This window comes from Physella acuta, unplaced genomic scaffold, assembly GCF_028476545.2.
Source record: "Physella acuta isolate Inbredline_101_S28 unplaced genomic scaffold, ASM2847654v3 ptg001675l, whole genome shotgun sequence".
NCBI lineage: Eukaryota > Metazoa > Mollusca > Gastropoda > Physidae > Physella > Physella acuta.
The window spans coordinates 104,104-131,425 of NW_026733188.1; the positions used below are offsets into that span (position 1 = coordinate 104,104).

The following is a 27,322-nucleotide window of genomic DNA, read 5'->3' on the forward strand; positions in this document are numbered from 1 at the left end:
GCCGCTATTTAGTTTTTTCTATTTTCTAATTTTCACTACTACATAGTTAGTGAATTCGACACTACCCTCCCTTCCATTCCACCCCCCCCCCCCCCCACTTCCCCCGGCACCGTGAAAGCAGCCGTCCGGGACAACAGTTTACGGACGACAATGAAAATATCAAGTAGAACTTCTTACCTCTCCTTCAAATCGTTTAAAAGCTAAATTATCTGTCCCTAATAGCCGCCACTAATTCGAACCGGCTCTACGATTGACTACGATTCATTCGGAGTTAACATTAGCTCACCAGAAAGGTCAGAAGCTATATGCCTAGAGATCGGGGGAGTAACGGCGTACGTTAATGTGGTGTCTCGCATGGTCACCATGAAGAGAATTATATATATACGAGCCGACCCGCGGCGTATCATAAGCCGCAATTTTGTTGTTTTATTTTCTACTTTTCAGTAATTCATAATATGTGAATTCGACAGTACCAACATGCTGCCACTGCATAATATATTTGCTTTAAAACACTATCAGTAGCTCATTAAGGACCATAACCCCCCCTCCTCCTTTCCCCAACCCCTATCCCCCTCCACCCCCGTGAAAGCAGCCTCCTCTTAGTTACCTCCCCTAAGTTTAAAGTCGTTTCAAACTAAATTATCTACCCCTAATAGCCGTCACTAAACCAGGCTCTATGATTGTAAACATTTAGCGTGAACCACAGCTCACCAGATCATGTAGGGGTGGGGGTGGTAGGGAGCGCGCTTACAGCTTGGTGTTTTCTCTTGTCTCCAAGAACAGAATTATATATATATATATATATATATATATATATATATATATATATATATATATATATATATATATATAAGATAGATTCCTTCAATTTAGTATAAACATTGTAAAAATGTTCATTTCTGTTAGATTTAAGATAGAGAATAGGGAAATTTATGGACTGAAAGTCTGGCTTTTTGATAGATATCGTGGATAAAAATAGGATGTAATTATATGCAGAGGTGTCGCGATGGGGGGGGGGGGGGGGGGGGGGGGGGGGGGTCCGGACCGCAACGGGTGACATCGTTTATGGGGTTAACGCCAAGGCAAAAGTAGCATATATATATATAGAAAAAAAACCGATCATTCCAGTCTTTTGAGCAAAATTGACAAATCTCAACAAGGTTGGGGGGGGGGGGAGGTGACACCATGACGTAAGCCTAATTACGATATACAAAACAATACTACATCCAACTGTATTTATCAGTGGCGTAGCGAGGTCGGGTGTCACCAGGTGCGGCACTTAATGGTGTCACCCCCCAGAGGCGTAGCGACCCTTCCCGGGGACAAACTTTCAAATTTTCGATTTGCACCCCCCTCAAACTTTCGATTTACACCCCCCCCCCTCAAGTTTTTATCTATATATTTTGCTATTTTTTGCCTTGGTGTCACCCCCCTAAATGGTGTCACCCGGTGCAGTCCGCACCCTCCGCCCCCCCCCCCCCTCTGTGTGATTACTCCAAGTTATTCCGCTGCTTCTGTTTCGGCTTGGTCGAGTCGAGTCGGTATAGCTCATGTTTGCTAAACCGAAAAGTCTCGAGTTCGAACCCTCGGGCAGATGAGGTTCGTTAGCTGGGGACACACTCTTCTAGGAGAGACAACTCCAAAATTAAACAACTGCTGCCTTGTAGTTTGTTCTTGGTTGGACAAAGGCTATGGAAGCAAATCCAAAAAGAAAAGCAGGCTGAAATCGGAGTCAATGGCCTCAATGGCGCATAACCAGTTGACACGTAACGCTTAATTGTGTTGGAGGCGTGGTCGAGTCGGCAAAAAGCTCATGGTTGATAAATTCGAACAAAGTCTCGATAAAACCCACTGGCAGATAAATCTCGATCCGCCTCAACACTAATAATTAAGAACGAAGAAGAAGAAGAAAGAAGGTCTTTATAAAAATCAAGTTAGTTGTCAAAGTGTTGCCTACGCCTATGCTCCTAAGGCAGGTTTTTAAATTTCAAGTGCACCCCCGGAGAAAAAAGTCTGGAAAAAACACTGTTCTCAGTAGTTAGGCGGTGGTCAAGATACACACCCGAGTCATATCATTTAAGATCGGATTTTATCAGTGCGGACGATAGATCTATTAAGAATGGTTTGGTGAACACGCATATGAAACTGGTGGGGTTCGGTACCAACAAAAAATGTTAATAATAATCATTAAAAAAGTTTTAAAAAACCCACGTTTTCTGATTGAACTAAAAAGTAGAAAATAAATGCTATAGGCCCTACATCACAATAATGCAAGCGATCACTCTACTATAAGCGATCAAAAACGTGGGGCGCCGAAGTAAAAGTTATATTACTATTGATTAGATAATACTATTGACTTTTATTAGGGAGCTTGTAGAGAGTCAACAGTATTAGAAACTGTAAGAAAATCACGGCGCCCCACGTTTTTGCTCGCTTATAGTAGAGTGATCGCTTGCATTATTGTGATGTAGGGCCTATAGCATTTATTTTCTACTTTTTAGTTCAATCAGAAAACGTGGGTTTTTTAAAACTTTTTTAATGATTATTATTTTCTACTTTTTAGTCTTTGTCTGTTTGTTTGCATTAAAATCTTGCTATCGATTTTATCTTTTCACTTTTTTTGGGTAAACGAAGACAACTCGTAATAAAAAGACAACTCGTAAAAAGACAACTCGTAAAAAGACAACTCGTAAAAAACTCGTTGTTTGAATACGTTACTGACTAGAACACATAGATTTGAACCCGTGTCGAGTGGGATAGCAATCGTGTGCCCAACCACTCGACCATATCGTCTCCCCCAAACTGGCCTACCTCCTGTAAGTTTAAACTCGGTTCAAGCTAAATTCTCTGCCCCTAAGCCTGTGGCGACATGTGATCGTTCGCTTCACTGCGCGCGAGGTACGCGTCGCTGGTTTTTTTTCTAATGGCTAGCAGAGGAGAATTATATATATAGATTATATAGCGGTCTAAAATGCTCAATAAAATGTTTCCATTGATCAATTTAGTAATAATAACAATTGAATATTCAATGGTCATCCAAAAGAAAGCTTCCCTGAAAATTTCAGCGCGCTAGCTAACTGGGAAGTGCCAGAAATTTCGATCGCAAGATTTGATTGGAAAGACAAACAAACAGAGAAAGCAAGTTAAAGAAAACGTGGGAAAAACCACTGGTTTAGAGGGTTGTTCGGAAGAAGGTGCAAGATCATTCGGTCCACTTTTGGTCGTGTCTTAAAAGAAAATTTAAAAACTAGTTTATTACAGTTTTCAATTATTTTAAAAAGCGCCCCTAACATTTTTCTCATTTTACTGTTACACAATCGTACACTACGCTTTAATACAACTGGTTTCTTTTCCAAGTGTTAAAAGATTTATATACTCAACAATCCAGTGCTAAATCTTTCCGATTTTAGTCGGGAAAAAAGCCCCCCCCCCCCATCCCACCCCACCATCTAGGAAATAATAGGAAAGCGGTGTTAGCCGGTCACTGTTTTTAAGGGTATTTATTTTACAGTTGCTCAATCAAGAAATAAAGCGGTTAAATCATCAAGTAAAGGTTTGTAGCCGTTTAATTTCTTAACTTTTACTGTTTATAATTCAAAGCTAGCTACGCCTCTGATCTGTATGAGGACTTCAGTCCACCCAGCTTCAATGGGTACAGACAGAGGCGTAGCGACCCTTCCCGACGCCCGGGGACAAACTTTCGATTTGCACCCCCCCCCCCCCCCTCGAACTTTTCATTTGCGCACCCCCCTCAAACTTTCGATTTGCACCACCCCCCCCCCCTCGAACTTTTCATTTGCACCCCCCTCAAACTTTCAATTTGGCGCCCCCCTAAGGTCGGCGCACGGGGACATATGTCCCCCCCCCCCCGCCCCCCCCCCCTCGCTACGCCTCTGGGTACAGATGAACTCTACTTCATCTGCCCCACGAGTCTTGGGCAATAACGGGAAAGGCAATGATGAATAAAGAGTCTAAATTCAGCAAAGAAAACTTATTATTACCAAACTGACAACCATTTTGCTGATTACTACACGCAAAGTAGAGCAATGGATGGCAACAAAACGTATGTTGAACTCCGCAGCATCATATTCATACTTAAGCAAATACTGCTCACCAATGTTATCGATTTGAAAAAAATGTGTGATATCTTAGCTATTGAATGTTTTGAAAACTCAACAGCATTTTAAAAAAAAGTTTCAACCACGGCATATTGTGCATTTAAAATTGTTTACTAACGGTATTACAATTAAAAGGGACGGCGTGACCTAGAGGGAGATCGCTAGACTGCTAAAAGGTATCACGTTCGAATACAGGTTCAAGTCAGTAGAACGTCCCTGAGTCCACCCAGCTGATGGGTACCTAATTCATGTTAGGGAAAGTAAAGGCGACTGGGCCTGACCCCACTATCCCTTCATATGCCTAGGTCACAGAAACAAGTGAACTACTTCACCTGCCCCATTGACCGCCAGGTTCAGAAAGGGAACTTTACTACCATTCAAATGGAATACAAACACTTTTTCAGCTTATCTCCGTTCCTTTTTCTTTCTCGAGCATGTCTCGATTATTTTTGTTTGAGCAAATAGATTTTTCTGCTCAGTCTTGACGACTTGAAGTATGACTTGTGACACTCATACCTCTCCAGAGTTTCTTCCAGGCATCTCTTCGGGGGGGGGGGGGGGGGGCACCGCCCCCCCCCCCCCCGAACGAAATGGAATTTATATAGAAAATATATACTTTTGACAGTGTCCGCCCCCCCCCCCCCGAAAATTGTTGTCCCCCCCCCCCCCCGAAAATTTCAAGTGCACCCCGGGAGAAAAAAGTCTGGAGGAAACACTGTACCTCTCTTATATCCCGCAACCAACTGCATATAAAAATATGGTAACATGCGTCAGTCATGTGGTAAATTGGCGCCCTCGTTGAACAAAAGTTTAATACAAACGTCGATCTCAAAAAAGGCGACTTCATTTCCAACAAGTATAGGCGCATGTATTTGACTTAGGGGTCATCCATACATGGCGTCACGCTTTTTTTGACGATTTGTACCTCCCCTTCCCCTCCGCCACACATCGTCACAAAAAGCCAGACCCCCCCCCCCTAAAATGAAATCACACCTCAGTCTACACCCCCTCAAAAATGCAGTTGAATTTTTCTTAAAACATCGATATTTTTCCAAAATCTTGTCTGAACTCTGTCAAAATAGAGTATTTTAATCAATTCCTATAACAATTTATCAAAACAGTTTTCTAAAAGGCGAAATAACGTCTAAAATTCGTTTTCTAACATTGCTATTTTATAATGCGAAAGTGTGAAGTCGCACCATCTGACCCCCCCCCCCCCTCATCACACACCGTCACAAAATTACGCACCCCCTCCCCCTACGAGTTTGACGTCATTTATGGACGACCCCTTACTGCATTAGTTAGTTATTCATCACTACATGGTCTTGTTTTTTTTTGTTAATATTTTTTTTATTTCCCAAAAAAAAAAAAGACGCCACTGTTCTAAAAATGCTCATTTTAATTATCCCCCCCCCCCCCGAAAAAGCCGTTTTGGCATAAAAACGCTCGCAGGTGCGCGCGTGTGTGTGTGTGTGTGTGGGGGGGGGGGTGTGGGTGTCTCTCCCCCTGGATTCGCCATTAATGTTGGCCGAGCTTATGTGGCTAATTCTTTTTTAAAGAACTCTATGTTTAAAAAAACTGCAAAAAAAAAAAATAATAAAATAAATAAATGCAATTTTAGGGGGAGAGGAGGTTGTTTTAGGCCTATCGGGTTTAGGTTTTTGTGACGATTTGTGTGTGTGTGTGTGGGGGGGGGGGGGGGGTAAAAATCAGTTAAAAAGTGCGACGTCGTTTATCGATGACACCTAGATATGTAATCATTGTAATGTCTATGGTTTTTGGTGAAGTGGATTATGCAAATGCCTACAAATAGGGCCTATATATATTTAAAAAAGAAATAAATCAATCTTTTATTCAAAGTGCGTTCTACTAAAGTGTTTGTATTCTCAGGGCCTCACAAGACTGTTTCTAAATGTTCATAGAAAAATATTGTTGTTTGAAACTAGAATCAATAGGCCTAACGGCCTAATGCAAAACGTTAATACGTAATTTTAATAAGTAATTTAATAGCCTACATTTCCGTAAATGCGATTATAAATGAAATAAAGATTTTGTATTAGCCCATATTTATTGGCTATATTTAAATATATAGTCTTTCCAATATAGTCTATATATAGATCTAGTGCCTATAAATTATAGCAAGTAATATTTTATATAGGACTAGATCTATATAATAATATATATTATTGTTAACCCTGTATATTTTTTAGATTGTCATGCGCAAAGTTGAAATGATGTCATGGACTACTTTCTTGTTTACTAATAAAACTTACAAACGATTTTATGTGCTACCTGTTCGATAACAACAACTTTATACTTTAAATGGGATAGAATTACTTTTGTGGTGTTTTTTTTGTTTCAATTATGGGATACGATTTATGCACTAAAAGAATCTAAATAAAACCATTATACTATTTGAACTTTTTCTCGGAAGTTGTATACAACCAGAAGTTAATTTCCGTGTTGGCAATTAATGGCCGACCCCAGTGGCCTATATCTTTACCTATATTCACGGATGATGCCGACTAAAAATTCTTAAAAAACAATTGGTAATACAAGCTTTGCTTTGTTAATATAAATAATAAGCGGTGGATAAAAAGTTGCTTAATCATTTTTACGGTCTTGCTAAAATGTTAACGGTCGAATATTTATTTTCGGATTTAGCAAAATAATCCAAAAGATTGACTGTGACCAAAGACTGAAGTTACTGAAGTAAGTCTGTAAAATACAAAACTTAATCATGTACTACAAAACGCAAGAAGTACAATCAGATGCTTGCGTAAGATTTAAATTTAATACATTATGATATGTAGGCCTACTAATTTGAACTTAATTAAGTAATAATAGACTCTAGTAAGCCTAGATTCTAGTAAAATACTAGAAATCTAAATAAAACTAGAGTCTAGACCTGTCCTAGCAGTAGGCTGCTAGGCTAATCTTCTAATCTCATCTGGCTAATGAATGATGTCTCTTGATTAAGTTATTTTAATATTTTGTTAACATTTTTTAGTTTTTAGGCTTATTGAATTATTTGGATTAAAATTAAAAAGAAGTAGATCTAGGTATAGACTAGCATTGATGGATCCTAGCCGTTTTAATTATAGGCGGCTAGCTATAGGCCTAGCTAGGACCTAACTATAAAATATTGTAGATAGATAGGCCTATGGCCTATAATTATAATTATAATTTTGTTTATTATAATAATATAAAATCTAGTTTGATCTTACTTCTTAAATTGAAAAAAACATGGGCTAGAAAAAATGACAAGAACTCTGAACTGAATTTGTACATTTGGTTAGGTTATGCACAGTTCAGTAGGTAAGGCAGTTCCATGCAGTGTGGGCTCAGATCCTATCTGGCTTGAAACAGATCTGACTTTTCTAGCAATAGATCTGTATACTGTACCCTAGGCGTTGATTTGAAATAACACGCTATGTTGGATCATATTTAGAATGGACCCTATGAATCCCTGGCAGAATGAGCCGGCGGGCTTGTTGTATTGAGTTAAATATAAACTCAAAACAGTTATGTTTACAATCCAATTTGAATACATTTTTCTCTCTTTTTTCAGAATACAGCAATTTGCAGCCATGTAGTTTCTGGCAAATTCAGGTTTTTAAAAACAACTATGTCGTGATATACAAGTTACTTGATGGAAGTAGACAGCAGATCAGGGTTTGTTATTGGATTGAGCAATGGAAGGAAAGCATGCAGCTGGGGCCAGCAATCAGGCATCCCCTATTGCTGTGGGACTTAATGGATCTGTTTACCTGTCTAATTTGATGTCATCAGTGTCTGATAATCACAACAGTGGTTTGAATTTAATTGATCTTCCATTATCTTTTTCTGCTTATAATGGATGCACTCCCAATATAACTTTTGCAGCCTCTGACGATCTACTAGTTTCTCTGAACAGCTTGACAGATGCAAATATTTATAAAATGTCTGATAATAGCTACATAAACTCATCAGAGTTAATGTCTAAGAGAGATGCTAAGTCCCCCCTTAGTATCATGGTAGGAGCTGACGGTATCCATATCCAAGGTCAGAGTAGCCCAGTGATAACCACACAGTCGAGTATGCATTCAGGTCTACACTTTCATTCAGTTGTTAGTGGCGGGGATAAGATGCTCAGTGCTGTCAACAGTCTGAACTTTAATGACCCGGAAATGCTTGGGGACTCTGCTTTTGACTCCACCTCCTCCAGTGGTCTGCCACAGTTTGAAGATGGATTGCTGTCCAGTTTGGGGTCCACTGGGCAAGGGATGAGGCTGGGCGATGGACCAGGGGGGACATCGTTTGACCTGTTTGATGGGGGTGTAACAGACAGTTTATCTTTGTCACCACAGCCATTTCCTGAGACTAGTTTAATATCTGACAGCGCTTCATCGGTACTGGATTCAGGTTGGTGAACATTTAAAAAATGTTTTGGCAGTGAATATGTACCACCATCACCATAGAAATCATAGAAAAATAATTTATTTTAAAATTAATGGTTCAAGAATAGTTTTTAAAGTATTTTTAATTTTTATGAGGATATGAATACTCATACTTAAAATAGTTTCTTCAATAATTTGTTTAACACTTACATTGTTTTGTTGCCTTAAAAATAGTATTTGACTAAATTCTTCATAAACCATTACAAACAATAGTGAGATACATTTCATTTTTTAACTTTATAGTTGTTTTTCTTGCAAAAAATTAAGTTTTAATAACCATATCTGGTAATTAATAATAAAAGTATAAGCAGCTTCCGATATTTTACAAGCTTAATATATACGTAACATATCTAATATTATGTTACAGGTCTGATGCAGCATTCAGGTGACATGGATGAAGGTGGGAAATCACCAGGAAGGAAGAATTCAACTGGCTCACTTAGTGACCAGTCTAAGTTTGGATCATCGCAATGCTCTGCTTGTGGCAAAACTTTCAGCAACATCGGGGCCCTTGCCAAGCATAAACTAACGCACTCTGATGAGAGGAAATATGTGTGCAATGTCTGTTCCAAAGGGTTTAAGCGCCAAGACCACTTGTAAGTTAATAAAGTGAAATGAATGTTAGCTATATGACAGTCCGTTTAAAGTAGATGTAAAAAAAGAGTAAAGTTATCTTTTGAATCTGACAATCCATGGAGCTGGTGAAGTAGAGATCACCTGTTTCTGTGACCTCTTGGTACAAAAGGGTAGTGTGGTCAGCACTCTACCCAGCTGCCTTCTGAGTCAGGTATCCATCATAGCTGGGAGGACTCAGGGATGTCCTCCAAATTCGAGCCAAGGGTCCGAACTTGAGACCTTCAGATTATTAGTCAAATTAGTCTACTGTTTGACCATGCTCTCCTTATTACAAGATGTATATTAGACAAAACGATGAATCATGAAACTAAGTACTTAAGAATAACATTTTAAAATTAATTTAAAAAAAATCTTTATTGTAGATGTTGATATTTTTAAGGCGGTTTGTATTTGATTACATAATGAACTAGCCTATTTTAAATTTTTTTTAAAAAACCAGGAACGGCCACCTGATGACACATTTAGATAAAAAGCCATACGAATGTCAACTGGCAAACTGTGACAAAGGCTACTGTGATGCCCGCTCGCTACGTCGCCATTTAGAACAACATCACCACCTTGATCCCCAGACTATACAAACTCACGTCCAGGCAAGTATGGCCGCAGCAGGAATTTCTCCGCCTGCTCCTCGGAATGGTGGCAAGAAAAATTCAGATGGGAGAAATAAACATCTTAGCTCCCCTGTTTATAGTCCGGGTTCTGCTACCCCCACACCAAGTCCTGGAGCTTCAGGGGTGTGTGCATTTAATTTTTACGTAAAAGTACTCATTGTATTGATATCATTGCTATTCATGATATAGAGAGCTTTGTATGAATCTTTACTTCTGTAAACGGACTCAGCAGCAATGTGGTACCTAACAATCTGCAAAATGATGACCAACAATAACATTTCTTTTTGATATTTGAACATATTTTTATCATAAGTGCGTACTTATTGAGTAGTAGATGCTTCCGAATATATTTGTAAACACACATAGTGTGGAAGGCTGCTAACATACCTCTAAAGCTAAAAAGACAATGGGTTTGTAAATATATTTTTTCAACACTCACACATTACAGTTTAAAATCTTATGTGATGATCTATAATGAATGTTTTTTTAACTGTCTAGGCTGGGAATGTTTTCCATTTTGACACCCAGCAACTGAAGACAAGCCAGCAACAGCAAAAACAACAGGAGCTAATGGTGCAGCAGATACACCAACAGCAGAAACTGCTTCTGCAGCAACAACAGCAACAAAAACAGCAACAGGAAGAGGTAAATAGTCACAGTTTGTGTGCAACGTCTAGTTCATATTTGTTTTATAATCTGTTTTAATTTTTTTTAAAATTCTTTTTTTTTACTGCATTTTTGATCAAGGTTGTAATTTTGTTTGCTATATCCAAAAAAAAAAAAAAATTCAAGTTGGGTCATGTTAAAAACATAAATTACATTACAGCAGAAGGCAAAGGAACAAATGATGTCACTCCAATCAAATGACACAGTCACCCAGCAAATACAACTGCAGCTCCAGCAGCACAGGCAAAAACCACAAACAGACATGCTTGCAGCCATCCAGCAAGTCCAGCAGATACACCAGGTCCAGCTGGAGGCTCAGAAGAAAAAGGCAGCTGCTGAGAAGGACTTAACTTCTGTGGCAATGAGCTCAGTGCAGGATGTTTCCTGGCAGGATAAGGCAGGAGTAGGCAACATTCTTTCTCTTTTAAACAGGTTTTTTTGATAATGAAGAAATTAGAACAGGAAATTTCTTTATTGAAACTAAACATTTTAAAACAAAAATAATATATTATTTCTAAAGATAACATCTCCACAGTAGTAATTGAATTAAGTAAATAGTTTTTGTTAAAATGAAATGTTGAGAATTGGCTGTAATTGATAAAAACATTAAATAGCATTATTACTTGTTGTCATTTCATATACTGGTTTTATTCTAAATAATTTTATTAAGATAATAAAAATTTCTCTCAAAAAATCTATTTCCTTCTAAAGATTTTCGTGGATAAAAGACTGAAGATGATTAATTAGATATCATTTAAACTAAATTAAAAACATTCTCAACGAAAATTTAGAAGCTAACAATATTACCTCTTTCCAAAATATAACGAAAAAACCCATTAATTTGAAGGGCTATTCTATGTATGAAGCAGATGTTCAGTCCCTTACTATAGACTTTGTATTGATGCTCATTACGATTTAATCATTACAGGTGTACACATTTGTGGGTACTCCTACATCTAACGAGCAGTCCCCAACTTCACGAAATGACCAATCTCCCAGCGGAGTGATATTGTCTGGTGAGCTACCAGCCCGCAGCCCAGTTTCCCCTGTGACCATCCAGCCTGTCAGTCCATTGACTGGTCAGTCCAACAGGACAAATATCTGGTACAATGCTGATAACTCGGCCTCAGTCAAAATGTAAGTTTTTTAAACTTATTTTTCCTCCTTTTCATAGTATTTTTCAAAAAAAAATTCAATTTCATATTTTATTTTACTGTTTTCGGACAATTTTTTTGTTGTTTAACAGTTGTATGTTAGCCTTGTTTCATGTTCTCATCTAACAAGTCACATGCCACCTTCATCTTTAAAATGTATAATTATTTTTATTTGACACATATTTAGGTTTATACAAATTTGTGTTTTTATTTACCTAACATGTTTTATTGTATCTGTTTAGAAATCACAAGTTATTTCAACCTTTTAAAAATATTTATGTGATAATTATTATTGTCTTACACAACAAATAGGGAAGAGCAGCCCAAGACCCAAGCTTATTGTACAACTTGTGACAGATATTTTAAAAACGCAGCGGCTCTGAATGGACACATGAGATGCCATGGAGGTTTTCTCAAGAAAGGAAAGGTACACATTTTTAACATTTTAATAACCTAAGTCACCTTGGTTAACATTTAGATACTAGATACTGCAACAAAAGAATTAGATACATCTAGGAACACTTATATTTTCTTCATATTTAGTAATTGATACTTCAATAACTCTGCAATTTTATGTCAGTATAAGTCACATTAATGGTTTAATTAAATGCTGTTTAATGTGGAGTATGTACTGAGTTTTTATTTAGCCTTCTATATTTGGACAGAATTAGACACATTTTAAACATTTTTTTCTCTTTGAATTAGGAAAAAGAGGGTAAAAAGTCACCCATGAGAAAATCATCTTTATCTGAAATGGGCCCTCCCCTCAGAAGGCCTCCCCACACATCCACCCCATCCCCACAGCCTGCCATCCCAAGAACCTCTCCAACCACACCCACATCCTTGACCTTCTCTCCAACCCAGCTTGTGGCTGGTCAGCAAGTAGAATACAGCACTGTTGACATAATGAGTGTTGGATCACCATCTGACCAACAGCTACAAAATGTTAGTATCGTAAGATAAAATGTGATACACCTTTTTGTTTGTAATGAACCATTCTCTAATTTTAAAAAATAAATTACCCATATAGCCTTTTTGATATAAGTGTGTACTACAATATCAAACGATTTTTTTTTTTTATAGATATACTCTAAAATTAATCTTTAAAAAAATAGTATAATACTATTCAAGAAAATCAATCTCATATGATACATTACATTTTTCTGGTAGACTCATTAAAAGTAATCTACAGAGTTGATATTATTGTTATCCTAACTCTGGCCGTAACTCTCAATCTAACCCCCAACACTTAACAGCAGTTCTGATGGAAAATCTTTGATCCAATACAGTGTGTTGCCCTTCTGGTGTGTTAAGATAAGCAGTTATAGCTTCATTACTAAATGTATACTTTTTCTTCCCCAGTTTACTATCAAGTCTGACCCAAGCCTTACTGACACAGCTCTGCCCCAGCAGAAACACAAACATCTGCAAGAGCAGTTATCCTCTCACATCTTGAAGAGAAGAATGTCAGAAGAGCAACAGCAAAGGCGCCAACAGCAACAGCAGAAAACTCTACAACAGCAACAACAGCAGCAGCAGCAGTTCCAACACACGCAGCAACACCTGCAGCTGAGTCAGGACAAGATGTGTTTCCTTGAGCAGCAGAACCAGCTCCAGGAGCAGGTCCAGCAGAATATTCAGGTATGTGGGGTGTAAGTGGTCCAGCAAAATATTCAGGTATGTGGTCCAGCAGAATATTCAGGTATGTGGGGCATTTGGTGGTCCAGCAGAATATTCAGGTATGTGGGGAGTTGGTGGTCCAGTAGAATATTCAGGTATGTGGGGAGTTGGTGGTCCAGTAGAATATTCAGGTATGTGGTCCAGCAGAATATTCAGGTATGTGGGGAGTTGGTGGTCCAGCTAGAATATTCAGGTATGTGGTCCAGCAAAATATTCAGGTATGTGGGCATTTGGTGGTCCAGCAGAATATTCAGGTATGTGGGGAGTTGGTGGGGCATTTGGTGACTAGACCAGAGTTAGGATTTGAGAACCAACCTGATGGATAGATTTATTTTAATTTACCAAAATAAAAAGGAAAATGTATGTTAATACAATTTTTATGTATGAAACCAGCAAACACTGGCTATATGAAATCAGTTTATTAAGTTGAGTGAGGTTAACAAAATAATAATGGCCTACTATGATTATTAACTTTTCAATTGTTACATGTCCTTGAAATGTTTTAAAAACCTGCAAAATATTATGAAACATTGCAAAAAAATCCCCATTTATCCAGTTTGTAAAAAGAAAATTTTTAAACATTTTCTATTAGGCAAGTATCTCTAATACTGAAACTAAATTTTCTGTTTTCATCCAAATCTAAGATATTTACATTGTATGTGTGCTGTCCCCTTTGAATGTTATAATCATTTCTCCTTCTCTGGTTTCAGTTCATGGCAAGTCAGCTTCTAGATTCTTCTTCAGCTCCTATGACCATAGAAACACTACCTGTTAGAACAGCATCCCCCCACCAAGGTGAACATATACAGAGATTGGTTCAAAGTTTCCAACAGGTAAAGCTTCTTTACCAAGCTTGTCTTATATTCAGTGTCTAATTGCTTTCTATGCCAGCCTGGATTTGAGGAAAAACAGTATGTTAAAACATTAACTCATGCCAGAAAATGTTTATGCATTTATCACATATGCTTTGCCCCTATTTCTTTGTAAACAAGTACACTTTTTTGATATGCAAGAGTTATTATTGAAAAAAAATCGATCGCAAAATTGAAGTAGAAATAGTTCTTTTCCGAAATTTATTGAACACATAAGATACATTCTCAAAATGTTAGCAGATTTAATTTTAATGGTCCTAAAATTTTACAATAATTTATTTTTTAAAATATAGTAGCAGAAACTTATTAATAGTTTGTTATTGTCGTGGTTCTTTTTGTGGGGTTAGATAAATTTTTTTGCAACGAAAATACAACAATATTTTGTTATATATTGTTACAGGTGGAGGAACTTCAGAGACAGCAGCAGCAACAGGACGAGCTGCCGCAGTTAAGTGCTGAACAGCTGGAACAGATCCGACACCAGCACAAACTCTTGGGGCTTCCACCACTCAATCCGCAGCAGCTACAGTACCAGCTGCAGGAGCAGCAGAACCAGCTCCTGCAGGCGCAGATCAGGGAACAACAGCTGCAAGAGCAACAACAACAACAACAACAACAGCAGCAGATCCAGGAGCTGGACCAAGGTGCGGTCATCATGGCGGCCAACCACCCGGGTCTCCTGCAACAGCTGAACACCACACAGATCACATCAGCACCTCTCAGCATGGCCATCAGCTCCCAGCCCTTAAGCCTGCCTGCCCAGAGCATCCTGCAGCTTAGTAACCAAACCAATGAACCCACAGACAACAGAGCTAGTATATCCTCACAAATCGCTTTGAACACGTCAGTGCAGCAAATTTTAGCCGCTCTTGACCCATCCGTGGTTCGAGCAGCTGGGATTAACTTGAACGACCACCAACACTTACTTGAGCAGCTACAGAAACAGCAACAAACACAGCAGGAATTGTTAGGGCTGCAAGTCCAGTCCCAGGTGACCGGCATCGCCCACCCGTCAGGCATACTCTCTGGTTTACACATAGGTCAAATTCCACAAATTCTTCTGCAGCCGCCTGATTCTGACGATATGAACGGAGTGCCCACGATCTCCATCCCCGAGTCAGTAGTTCTGGGGAGTGACTCCAGCTCAGTCATGCAAGCTAGCAGTGAGTCTGAGCAGGAACAAATCAAGCGGATACAAAATGGTCTAATGGCCAGTCAACCCAAGAGACAGCAAGAAGCGCTGATGGCCTCACACGCTCACCCCAGCCTGGTTCAGACATTGGAGTCCGGCATGATTCGGACTAATCATCTGGACCAGACTGGCATACCTAACTTCCTTAACATTCAAGCACCATCAACTCATTCAAATTTGGGCTCACAGGTATGCTTTTTGATGTATAGGTTAAAAAATCTCATACTAGTAATGTCGGCATTAAAAATGTTCATAGCATACTGAATTAAACTGAACTCTTTTTTTTCCATTTTTATCTTGCTAAAAAATTTTTTTGGCAATCAAAACAAATGGGTCTAATTTAAGTATTCTTTTTAAGTTGAGTATACAACATGTAGTTAATTGATTTCAAGGCTACTAATAGAAACTGAAAATAAAAATTTAAAGATAAAAATTGTCAGATTGAAGAACCATTTTTTCTATTTTTTTAAATATTTAAAATATTTACCATTTTCAAGTATAGTGTATATTTTATGTACAAAACATTTTTCTTAGCCTCACTTAGTACAGAAGACTTTTCTTTCCTCAGAATCACTTTGATCAACTCAGGGATGGCATAATCCAAGGCAGCAGCAGCAGCAATAGTATTCAGCAAGACCCAGGCTCTTTTCTCCTGACATCCTCCTCCCCTGCAGGCCACCACCCCTCCTCCACCTCCTCCACAGACGCTGTTGTGGCGCAGATACTTAAGAACATCAGCAACAGCATGGCTGAGAGCAGTAACGCGGATAACATGGACTACTCTTCCTCGCGCGGGTCAGCTTTGGAGAATATTTTAGAACGACCAACATATCAACCTTTCCAGGGGTATCCATCCTCTTTCTCAAAAACTTTCAAAGATTCAATAAAACAGGATGTCATGCTTTCATCCGCGGTCACGTCAGATTTAAACCGTCATTCTTTATGCAATGAACCCTTGGCAAAAGATGATGTGCCTTATACATCAAAACCTACTAAAGTACACTACAATGGACAAGGTAATAAAAGACGCCTGTCTGCAGATCTTGAATCCCATCGCAGGCATTCTTCCATTTTTTCAATACTTAACAAACCCAACCAGGCTAGCATAAACCCTCACTCCACCCTTGTCAACCCAATGGAGGTTGAGGGGATCTGCTCAGCCAGGGTGAGAGTACGGAGTAAATCCGGAGACATAAACTACAAATATGTGCGCTCCAAAAGTGTGGACCATTCACCAATGAGGCCTCGTAGTTTCACTGAGGAATCCTTGTACAGATCCAACCCCAGGCTGGAGGAAACGTTCATCAAAAGTGTTAAATCTAACCCCGACGAGGACCTGTTCCCTGACGGGTCGGGCGTCTTCAGAAATCCTAGCTCCAGTCCTCTCAAAATAAAACGCAAGCACAGACCAGCGCCCCTGTACATCCCACCCCAGTTCGGGCTCTTCCACAGCCGGTTGCGTTCTCCTCGGGTGTTACACAAAGAGGGTCATATCTCTTTGGAGAGGGGTAAAGGTCACACTCCACCACCCTACACCCCACCGCCAATGTTGAGCCCATTTCGTAGTGGATCTGGCCTGTTCTGTACGCTGCACTCAGCTCAGCCACAAACTCCGAGGTCTGCTCCTGTCTCAGGGAAAGCTCTGTTCATGAGGAGAGGTGAGTACTGCTATTATAGTGTTTGTTGCAGTTTTTTTTATTTAATTATTGAGGTTTGGTGTAATGTAGAATGAGGGAGTTGGCTGTTGGTTAACTATGATAACAGTAATTAGGAAAAAACTACAAAACAATGAAAAGGATTCCTTTTTATTTGTTTCTTTAGGGCTGGTTAAACCCCCAAAATGAAATTCACATGTTAGGACAATTTTAACTCATAAAAATGCTGTAACAAAGAATTTAAAAAAAAATTATCGTAACATCTGTCAAACGTCTTGGATAAATATCAGTTTGTTAAAATCAGTTCTAGAGATTATTTTATACGTAGCTCAAAAGACTAATTTATAAGAAATTTGGAAGTTTCCTAAGATTTAGTTTTAGCTCTTTTTAAACTGCCAGGTCATGGGGAATTCCCTCAATCTTATTTTTAAATACTCTGGAGGAAGTAAATGTGGGAGGTAAATTTAGAACATTAGAAATTACCTGGTATGGCAAAGTCAGCTGCAATCATTTGTGCCATTCAATAAGAGGTAATTCTAGAACTTTTCAATAGAATTAGATGTTTACTCCCAGGTTTTTGTGGGAATTCCCAGTCAGATGGATCCTTAATAAGGCTTACATCACCTGGCCTGTTTTATTTTCATTGCTGAACTGCCTTTCTTCTTATCATTATCAGATTTATCATGTTCACTTTCATGTGCTAGTGTGGCTAGCTCTTGTTTTCATTTGCACACTATTTACTTGCTTGTTCCAAGTTATGGGTAGGCTAGTTTCTGTTGTGGATTTAAATTAAAAACAGATTCAAATTATTGATCTTATGAATAACATTTTAAATATTTGATTCACGGTTTAGGGAGTGGTTAGAAAGAAGAAGGGCATTAAGCTTTTTAGCTGATTTGTCTATGGTTAAAGAATGTTTATGTTTTGTTTACTTCTTGTAAATGTGAGTTAAGAAAGTGTTAAAGCAAAAGCTAGCGTTTAATTTTTAGCCGATGCATCTGTAATTAGTGACATTGCTTAAGTTTTGTTTACTTATTTTTAAAGGGAGCTTTGGAAGCGGTAAAAACTGAGGGTGACATTGCTTAAGTTTTGTTTACTTATTTTTAAAGGGAGTTTTGGAAGCGGTAAAACTGAGGGTAGCATTGAATTTTTAGTTGATGAATCTGTAATTAGTGACATTGCTTAAGTTTTGTTTACTTATTTTCAAAGGGAGTTTAGGAAGCGGTAAAACTGAGGGGATTGTTGAATTTTTAGCTGATCAGACAACCAAGGAAGAGCCAGCTCCTGAGACAGACACTGAAGCGTGAGTTGGACCACACAAAGTTCTCTTTGTTTTATGCAACACTTAGAACCAAGATAGCTGCAAATTAGCTTATGGTTTTATGGGGATGGCTTGGTCAGACGTGAATTTGGATCCGAGGCTAGAGTTCGTAGGATGTCCTGAATCCACCCAGCTCTGATGGGTAACCTGACCCATGTTAGGGAAAGTAAAGATGGCTGGGCATAGTACTAACCCTTCATACTTTACCTTTATGTTGCTGAAATGACAGAAGCAGGTGAACTCTACTTCATCTACTTCATGGGATGCCAGGTTCAAAATGGTAACTTGATAATTTGGTTTATTTAAAGAGCCATTGGTAGGCACAGTAGAGTTCATGTGTTTGTCTTGCCATGCAAAGATTTTGTAATCAAAGCAATGCCTTATTACAGTTGACTTTATTGCCTGGTACATCATAGAGTAGTTTGAGCTTTATTTTTCGACTTAATACCAAGCAAAAATATAAATTTCTATAACATTTTGTCTTTGAGAATGTTTGTATTTTTCTAACCTGTTGTTGAGAGAAAAAAAATTTAAATACTGACCACTCCACAGTCATATCAACATTGGCCCAGATTATCAAGCTGTGTTGCCTTTACTGAGAGGTGTGTGCTATTTTTAGTTTACCTTCATTATCTCAACACTGTCTTATCTAATTGATCATTTTGCCCCATATCCAAGATATTGCAGTACATTGTTGATTAAATTATTTACAGTACATTGATTACACAAAATATTCATCATAAACTATCACATTTATGATTTCATTTAACATGTTGTTTTTTTAAAAAAAAGAAGTAACTTCACACAAGCACACATGTTAATTAAAATACAAATGTTAATCTGCTTTAACTTGACCACTAATTTATATGTGCAGACAAATCTAAAGCTAACCTGTTTACACCTGTTGATGAGAAGAAAAATCTTTTATGGGATCCATCATCTGAGGGGGACAACACTGATGCACAATGTAAGTAGCAGCTAGGGGTCAGAGTTCATTCACAATGTATCAGCTAGGCGCCTAAATTCATTTTAAAATCCACAGAGTGCACTTCTGCATGAAGGCAAAACTACTTTCAGTGTGGAGACATTTTTTACAAGAACATCTATTTTGGCTGTATCATACATACTATTAGATTCATACAACATTCAGTTGTATTTAACTATTAATGTGTATAAAAAAACCCAGAAACATTCTTTCCTTTAGAATTAGTTTTGCACTATTGATAGTTCACATATTGAATTATAACATTTTTATTTGCAGTACAATGTTACCAGGAGTTTTCCTGCAGTGCTGCCATAAAGGGGAATGGGTGTAATGTGGAATATGCTCTACATCTGTTACATTTAGCTAATGGAGAGATTAGTGTGAGTAGTTCAGTTATTTTCTCAGTATGTTTTACTTAGTGGGACAGCATGGTTAAATGGTTACGTTGAAGAGGGTTTGGAAGCTATTTCACTGCTATTTGAAAGTCTCAAGTAGTTTGTTACAAACTTAAGTACCCTGAGCTTTGATAAGTATCTGAATTGAGTTGGTGAAAGTAAGCTGGTCATAATTTTCAGTCAACTATCCATTGATATCTAAAGTTCAGAGAAACAGATTAACTCTACTTCATCTGCTCCATGGATTGCCTGGTCTGAAAGAGTACTTTACTATTATTTTTAACTAATCACAATGTTTTCTAGAATCTAATAATGTTGTGTATACAGCCTTCTATGTACACTCATGTTATATGTGCATGGAAAATAAGAAAAATACTACTGAGGACATTGAGCTATTGTGTATTTTCCTCTATTAGGATGCCATGTTGATGCTAATGGCAGACCCACCTGACTTACCCCCTGGTCATCCAATGCTGGACTACAAGTATCAGGGTTAGTAGAATGGAACCTTCCATATTTCATAGACAAACACATCTTTACCTTTTTTATTTTTCAACTGGTTCTGAATACAATTTTGTCTGTTTTGTAGAATCTGATTCCTGGAATTCAAATGAGATGGAGAAATTTTACAAGTCTATAATGACACATGATAAAGATTTCTTTAAAGTTGCTAAAGAGGTGAGTTGGTGGTAACTATGCTTGAGGCAAAAATATATTAACTATGATGACATGGGTCCTAAACACCCCCCTTTCCCCAATAGGTACTATGCCACATGAATTTGTATTTGTATACGAATTTTGTATTTTTTAATTACTTGAGATTCTTGACTAATCTAGTACCCTTAGTCTATGGACAGCAGGCCAATGGTTGGGTTTTTTTCTTAATTTTTATAATTTTTTTATTGTGTTCTCAAAAAAGTAATTTTATTGACTCGTTTCTTTTCCATAAAAATTTTTAAGGTGGCGACCAAGTCCGTGAAGCAGTGTATTCAGTTTTACTATGTGTGGAAGAAAGTGTGTCCTGACGACTACAAACGCTTGCGCCACTCACGCAACAAGCAGGGGGAGTACAACACACGCAGGCAGGCAGAGAGGGCCGCAGCGCAGGCAGCTGTGGAAAAGACAGTCCAGGCTGCGTTCATTGAGTCACAGTCGGAGGGCCCTGCCATTATGGTGGCCCCAAGAGAGATACCTGAGGAGAACTTGGAGGCTGTTGATTCTGATGCTGCCAGCTTTATGTCTGATAATGATGATCTGAGTGTTGCCCCTGATGTGAGTACTCTTGTGTAGGACAAAACATGCAAATAGTGGCATTGTAATTTTTTTCATTCATTTCTTGAATACATCCTAAAACTACATTATTAGCTTAAGATGGATTTTCAGTTCATTGCTTATAAAAATATATTTTAAATATTTATGATAAGATTTGAGAAATTCTCTTTAAGCTTTCACCTTTTGACCAAAATCACAATAATAAAAATGCACCATCATACAGTAGTAAATACACTATTAAACCATTAATTCTCTAAGACTGGGAGGCATTTAGAAAATAAAGCATTATTGCACTAATCTCAAAAATTGTTACATGAAATTTCAACATGTGGGCCATTGAAAAAGAAACATTTAAAATAAAAAAAACTTAATAATAATAAGCTCATAAAAACAATAGAGCAGTTGCTTTTTAAATGGCCAAAATATCTCTTCCTTTTGTTACAATATAACATGTTTGAAAAGGTTCATTAAAAAAAAAATTATTTAGTTTTTTGTTTTGTACAGTCCATCCAGAGCACAGCTCCTAACACAGCCAACTCTACACCTACTAGGATGGAGTCTCCTCTACCCCCTCCACAGTTTCATTGTACATTTGAGGGCTGTAATGTGGTGAGTGCTGCTGTTTAGGAAGTTATTTTATAATATTTAATTAAACAATTTTTTAGTAATTAAATATTGAAAAATAATGGAAATATTTACGATTAGTAAAGTAATATTCCTGAATATTAGTCCTTTATTTTGCATTTTATCCCTTGAATAGTTTTTTCTTGAATGATAAAGTTGTCTTACTTATTATGCAGAGAATTGCTAACAGCAGATTTGTTAAATTCTTTTACACCTTTTGTTCTGTAAAATATTTTTAACAGAACAATATAAGAATGCCTGACATTAGAAAGTAGACTTATGTCTATCCACAGACTGGTACATTGTTTCAGTATAGGTTCTTACTGGTTAAAATTTTATTTAATTGATCAACAGGCTTGCTCATCGAAACAGAGCTTAAAACGGCACATGCGCAAACACCAGGATAAACCACAGTCCAGCCCCAGTGCCCAGCGCAAGCCACGGCCCAGCACACCAAGTAGATCACCTGTGTATGATCAGTTTGGTGAGGAAATATTTCCATGTAGAATATGTGGCAGGTAAGAGATAGTGTGTTCTTTTTCTTTTTAATTGATTCAGTTTGATTGAAATCAAGAAAATAATTTTGAGATTTTTCTATTTTAAATATAATTTTTTTTTCTTTGTGGTTGTTAAGTTTAGAATTTAAACAGAAATCGTTGAAGCAATAAACTTAGTACTTAAGATTTTTATTTAATTAAAAACTTTTAAAAATAATTTTAATAATTCTTTAAAAGAAAAATTATCTGGAAGCTATTACATGCGTTGAGTTCATAATTTTTTAAACATTGTTATTTAATTTGAAACATTTAAAAATAATTTTAATACAGTTATTTAAAAGAAAAATGATTTAGGAGATATTAAATGCGTTTGATTTTATAATTTTAATGGTGAACTACTTAACAGTTTTTAATCTGAATTTCTTTCTCCTCAGGGTATTTGCTAAAGTGAAAAGTCGCAGTGCACACATGAAGAGCCACAAAATTGCGGAGCAGTCCCAGAATGAGAGGAAGGTACCAGAAATGGCAGTAATCAATGCATCATTTATCAGCTCCTAGGCCTCAGTTGTTGCCAAGAGGGCTGGACTTTTGATCTCAACTCTACCAGCGGAGTGGTACAATCTCATTCTATGCAGCATCTGTTGCTATTCCTTCAGTAGGACCTGTCCTGCTGGTCCTTCAATAGGACTTGTCATACTGGGGTCCTTTAATAGGACCTGTTCTACTGGTCCTACAGCCTAGCCAGTGCACCACATCACACGGAATTAAACCACCTTACCATCATACTTATCATCCTAGTAAACACTGCACTGGCTAAACCAATGACAAGATATATGACCATAAACTACTATTACTCCTTAGTGCTCTCCTGGATTAAAGTTTCAATTCATCCCAAGCACCAAGAAAAAGATCATTACTAATGTATCCTTTTTTTACTGCATATATTTCTGTTGAAAGAGGGAAATCAAAATAGTCTACACATGTGAAACAGCTAGTGATGCAACCAGCCCTTCTTCCAACCACTTTGGGTATAATTTTGTGCGAGTTGGAGGTGTTCCAGTAATTCTTGTATGACAGTTCATGTTTTAGCTGTTACTTTGTTGATACTACAGCATAATAACACTGGTTGGATTGCTCATTGCTTGTAGATAATAGTTGTACTGGTGTGTTTGGCACATGTTCCAGTGGAATGTTCTGGGACATCTTGAGTCAGCTTACAGGTTAGTCTGGCACATGTGCCAATGTTCTGGTAGAACATTCCTGGACAACCTGATTTACAGTTGCCATAGCTGTGTTTGGCACATGTTCTGGTGGAACAATGTACCTGTTACATGTTCTGGTGACATGATAGTTATATGTTCTTATAATATTGAAAAACTAACACCCAGGAGAGGTGCTAGAACTTTGGATTATTTATTATTTTTTTCTGATCATTTTATTTTTTGTACAAAAAGTTTGTTTTACACTTAAGTTCTTAAGGTGAATTTATTAAAAAAAAAAAGAAAAATTAAATATGTACAGCTAAATTACAGCGAGGTTAAAAAAAATTAAAACTGCTATACGTTTTATAATTTTTGATGATGTCAAATGTTGAGGCTGTGCATTTTATCATCAAGGTGCTATTTACACACACATACTGTTTTATTTTACTCCATTAAATGGAGAGTTCAGGTTTTTTTGCAGTTATCTTTTCATACCTTTTCTAGAGAAAAAAAAGGGATAGGTAACACAAAAAAAAACTAACACGGTTTTGAAGATAATGAAAAATTCTAAAAAAATTAATGCAAGAGTTAAATTAAATTTAACATAAGATTGAATATTTTTGTGTTTTCTCCATTTCAAAATGAGATGTTTTAATTTTATAGAAGTGTTTCACATTGAAGCCCAGACTATAAAGTTGTAGTAGATTGTTGAGGTGTTTTGATGAGAGTTTCCTGAGTTTTGTCAGTCTTCTTTCCTCTTTTGAATAGGGCTGGTAAGTGGGTCACCAACCAGGCTCAATAAAACCTGCATGAGCCATAGAACTGGTTGGTGACCTATTTACCAGTCCTATTGTGTGCTCAACCTGGTCTGTTACATGCAGTATGGAGTGCCTCAAGCTGTTTTGTCTTTCCTCCGCTCTATTCAACTGTTTGTCAACCGGCTGGAATAGTACCAAGTTGTACAATAACGTTGATGTAAAGCCCTTGGTTGTAATGTCCTAGTCAAAATAAATTTTTTTTAATGTAAATATTTAAAAAAATAATACTTTGATTGTTAGTGTTCATATTATACAAACATAAACAGCTGGAGGTCAAGAGTTAGAGGTGAAATGTCACTACTAATGCAGCTCTACTAGCTGTTTGGGCTTAAAGTTTATGTTGCTCATTGTTGTGATATATACAGATATAAAGCTAACACAATTTTAAAAGATATTACAAGATAGTTAAAGCTTTATTTATTAACAAATAGTAAGACTGTTGATGATGCATGTGACAAAAACTTAAACTTCCTCGGTAGAAGAGTACTTATAAAAACACAGCCTGTTAACACAGTGATCAATATTTTTTGTATTTATAATGTATGTACGATTTGGTTATACTTTATTTCTGTGACGAAAACATTCTGCTCTTTATATTTCAATTTTTCTTAGACTTTGTATAAAACTGGTTCGTAACCTGGGTTAGATCGAACCCCAGGGGTTTGACAAGTTAGCTTCGGCTGTTTAGTTGGTTCAAGACACAATGTTCTGCGATCGGATTTAATTAGTACGGACAATTAAGCTATTAAGAAGGGTCCCGTGAATGCGCATATGATACTGGTGGGGTTTGGTGCCTCTAAAAGGGTTAAGAACCACTGGTTTAAATCAGGCCAGGTTAAGGTTGGGTAGAAGCAACAAATGCAACTGTGGTAGTTAAAATTTTTGGCTTGAATTTTTTAATCTGATCTATGAAACGAGCTGTTTTTTAGTGAAAGAATAATGCAGAGCTGATTAACATTCATTTAGGAAAAATATTTTTTTGAAATAGATTTACCAGTAGAAGGTTAAGATCCTGGTTTGTGATTAATTGAATTATGAGCTGAATTATTTTTAAACATTTTAAATTCATTTGTGTTTACTGGACATAATTATAATAATGTTTAAATACATTTTTAATCTTTTATTAAAATATTAATTTTTTTGTACATAAATAAGTTTCTATAGAGAGTTATAAACATTTGAATGAGGTAACCTATTCCCTTAAAGTTTTGTTTTGTAACTTTAAAATTCTTCTCTTCCTGTATCTACTTAATAAGGAATCTGTTGATTGCATAGTATGCCTGTTTAAAATTGTAACATCATAAAGTAAACAATTAGCAGAGATGCACCCCCATAGAAGATACACATTTTATATTTTTATATGAGTTTATTTTGACGATAGTGCTACAAAATTTATATTGATTCGGTTGTTTTTTTTTTTTAAAAAAGATTTAGAAAAAAATTATACAATAATTTGAGTAGAAAAATACAAGGATGCAAATAGTTTCTACTTTCTGGCTGGCCAGGTTTTTCTAGAATTTCAGCTTAAGTTAAATTTACATTTTTTTTTCCTGTTTTAAAATTGTTTGGCTCTTGGATTAGTTGTGCCATTGGCTGCTGTCTGTGATGAACAAACCACATGAACTTTTTATATTGTTGTAAGGCACTTTGTCCTTTGCTTCTTTATAAACCAGTTCACACCTGAGCTCTGAGCCTGTTTTAAATGAAAAGTCAGCAGAATTATATCCAGTCACATTGAGGTTTTTGGTAAAATTAAAAGATAGAATACAGAAAATGGCTTTGATCCTTTATCAAGTTTATATTCCTTAGCAGTGGCGTAGCGAGGTCGGGTGTCACCCGGTGCGGCACTTAATGGTGTCACCCCCCAGAGGCATAGAGACCCTTCCCAGGGACAAACTTTCAAATTTTCGATTTGCACCCCCCCCCCCCCTCAAACTTTCGATTTGCACTCCCCCCCTAAAGTTTTCGATTTTCACCCCCCCCCCCCTCAAACTTTCGATTTGCACCCCCCCCTCAAGTTTTCAATTTGCACCCCCCCTCGAGTTTTTCTCTATATATTTTGCTATTTTTTGCCTTGGTGTCACCCCCCTAAATGGTGTCACCCGGTGCGGTCCGCACCCCCCTCCCCCCCCTCGCTACGCCCCTGTTCCTTAGTATCAATTTTTTTTATGTGAACAACCTTCCCCAACTGCTTTGGTTTTATCGACTAGATTTTTGTCTTTCTGTTATTACCAGATTGTGATTTTATTTAGTCTTCAGAGCTTTTAGTGAGGACATGACATTTTTTTTTTTACTATTGAGTACTGCTAGGAACAAACCAGTTAACAAAGGTAGTTCAGGTTTTAATACAGAAATTATCTCTGGTGTCAATGAATCTTATGAAATTTTATGGTTTTTCAATTTCATTAAAAAATTTTCTTAGTATTATTTTAATTTGTGATAAAATTTTTTTTTACTAAAATTCAGAGTAACATTGTCATATCTGTAACTTATCATTTAATTCATGTAACAAATTATTTTTTTTTATGTGCTAAACTGTCAATTTTATTATTGATCACATTTCTGATTCTTTGTGAAAACTGTATTGTTTGTTGCCAAAATGTCAAGGTTGATGTAATAAGTTGTAAACATGTTTGGTAACCTGATAGATAATAACCACGCCCCTTTGTACATAATGTTTTTTTTTTCTCTAATAGTGGATTTTGCATGTTATTGTTATGTAGACTTTTTGGCAGCTATATATAAATATCTATGTTGGATTCTTTGTGCCATATCTAAAGCTAATTTGGAATGTAGATGCACCTAGATCTGGTCATTACATGAATCATGCGTTGTTTTGGTAAACTTGGGTTGATGTCTATCTATAGGGTAAAGCTGTGTAGGGATGTAGAGCAGGGGTCTCCAAACTTTTCAGTCCGAGGGCCGCATTAACTATCAAATTTCAGTTCGGGGGCCAGTTTCTTCCAGGCATGTCTTTGATTTTTCTGGGCAAACTTCCTCAGCCATCACCAACAAACGATTTTTCCTTGGACAAAAAGATCTCCGCGGGCCGGATGAGAGGACTTCGCGGGCCGCAGTTTGGAGACCCCTGATGTAGAGGATTGCATGAAGATGTGTGAATCTGTCAGGAAATGGAGAAACTCTTTAGGTAGTCTGTCAGGGTAGGGGGGAGGGGGTCGGAAAGT

General features: G+C 37.3%; 1 protein-coding gene across 3 annotated transcripts; it reads left to right on the plus strand.

The window, feature by feature from the left end:
- The first annotated feature begins 6,585 nt into the window (after positions 1 to 6,585).
- Positions 6,586 to 25,029, plus strand: LOC131929789 (uncharacterized). Of its 3 annotated transcripts, none has more exons than XM_059286169.1 (23): positions 6,586 to 6,667; positions 7,690 to 8,522; positions 8,925 to 9,153; positions 9,633 to 9,927; positions 10,303 to 10,449; positions 10,631 to 10,873; positions 11,399 to 11,607; positions 11,937 to 12,051; positions 12,330 to 12,569; positions 12,987 to 13,265; positions 14,015 to 14,137; positions 14,577 to 15,557; positions 15,937 to 17,026; positions 18,233 to 18,326; positions 18,897 to 18,946; positions 19,219 to 19,311; positions 19,606 to 19,709; positions 20,141 to 20,216; positions 20,314 to 20,402; positions 20,685 to 20,996; positions 21,501 to 21,605; positions 21,975 to 22,138; positions 22,552 to 25,029. In XM_059286169.1, the coding sequence occupies exons 2-23, from the start codon at positions 7,814 to 7,816 to the stop codon at positions 22,673 to 22,675; spliced, it is 5,871 nt and encodes a 1,956-aa protein (XP_059142152.1). In that variant the 5' UTR covers positions 6,586 to 6,667; positions 7,690 to 7,813; the 3' UTR covers positions 22,676 to 25,029. The 3 variants fall into 3 exon arrangements, with proteins under 3 accessions (XP_059142152.1, XP_059142153.1, XP_059142154.1); XM_059286170.1 differs by having other exon boundaries at positions 10,634 to 10,873; XM_059286171.1 differs by having other exon boundaries at positions 9,633 to 9,783.
- Positions 25,030 to 27,322: the final 2,293 nt, after the last annotated feature.

Bases quoted from the DNA above. Each gene is read 5' to 3' on its own strand.
- LOC131929789 (XM_059286169.1), top strand. From the start codon at position 7,814: ATGGAAGGAAAGCATGCAGCTGGGGCCAGCAATCAGGCATCCCCTATT. The intron at 8,523-8,924 runs GTTGGTGAACAT...ATTATGTTACAG, and splicing joins TTCATCGGTACTGGATTCAG to GTCTGATGCAGCATTCAGGT. The intron at 20,403-20,684 runs GTGAGTTGGTGG...AAAATTTTTAAG, and splicing joins TCTTTAAAGTTGCTAAAGAG to GTGGCGACCAAGTCCGTGAA.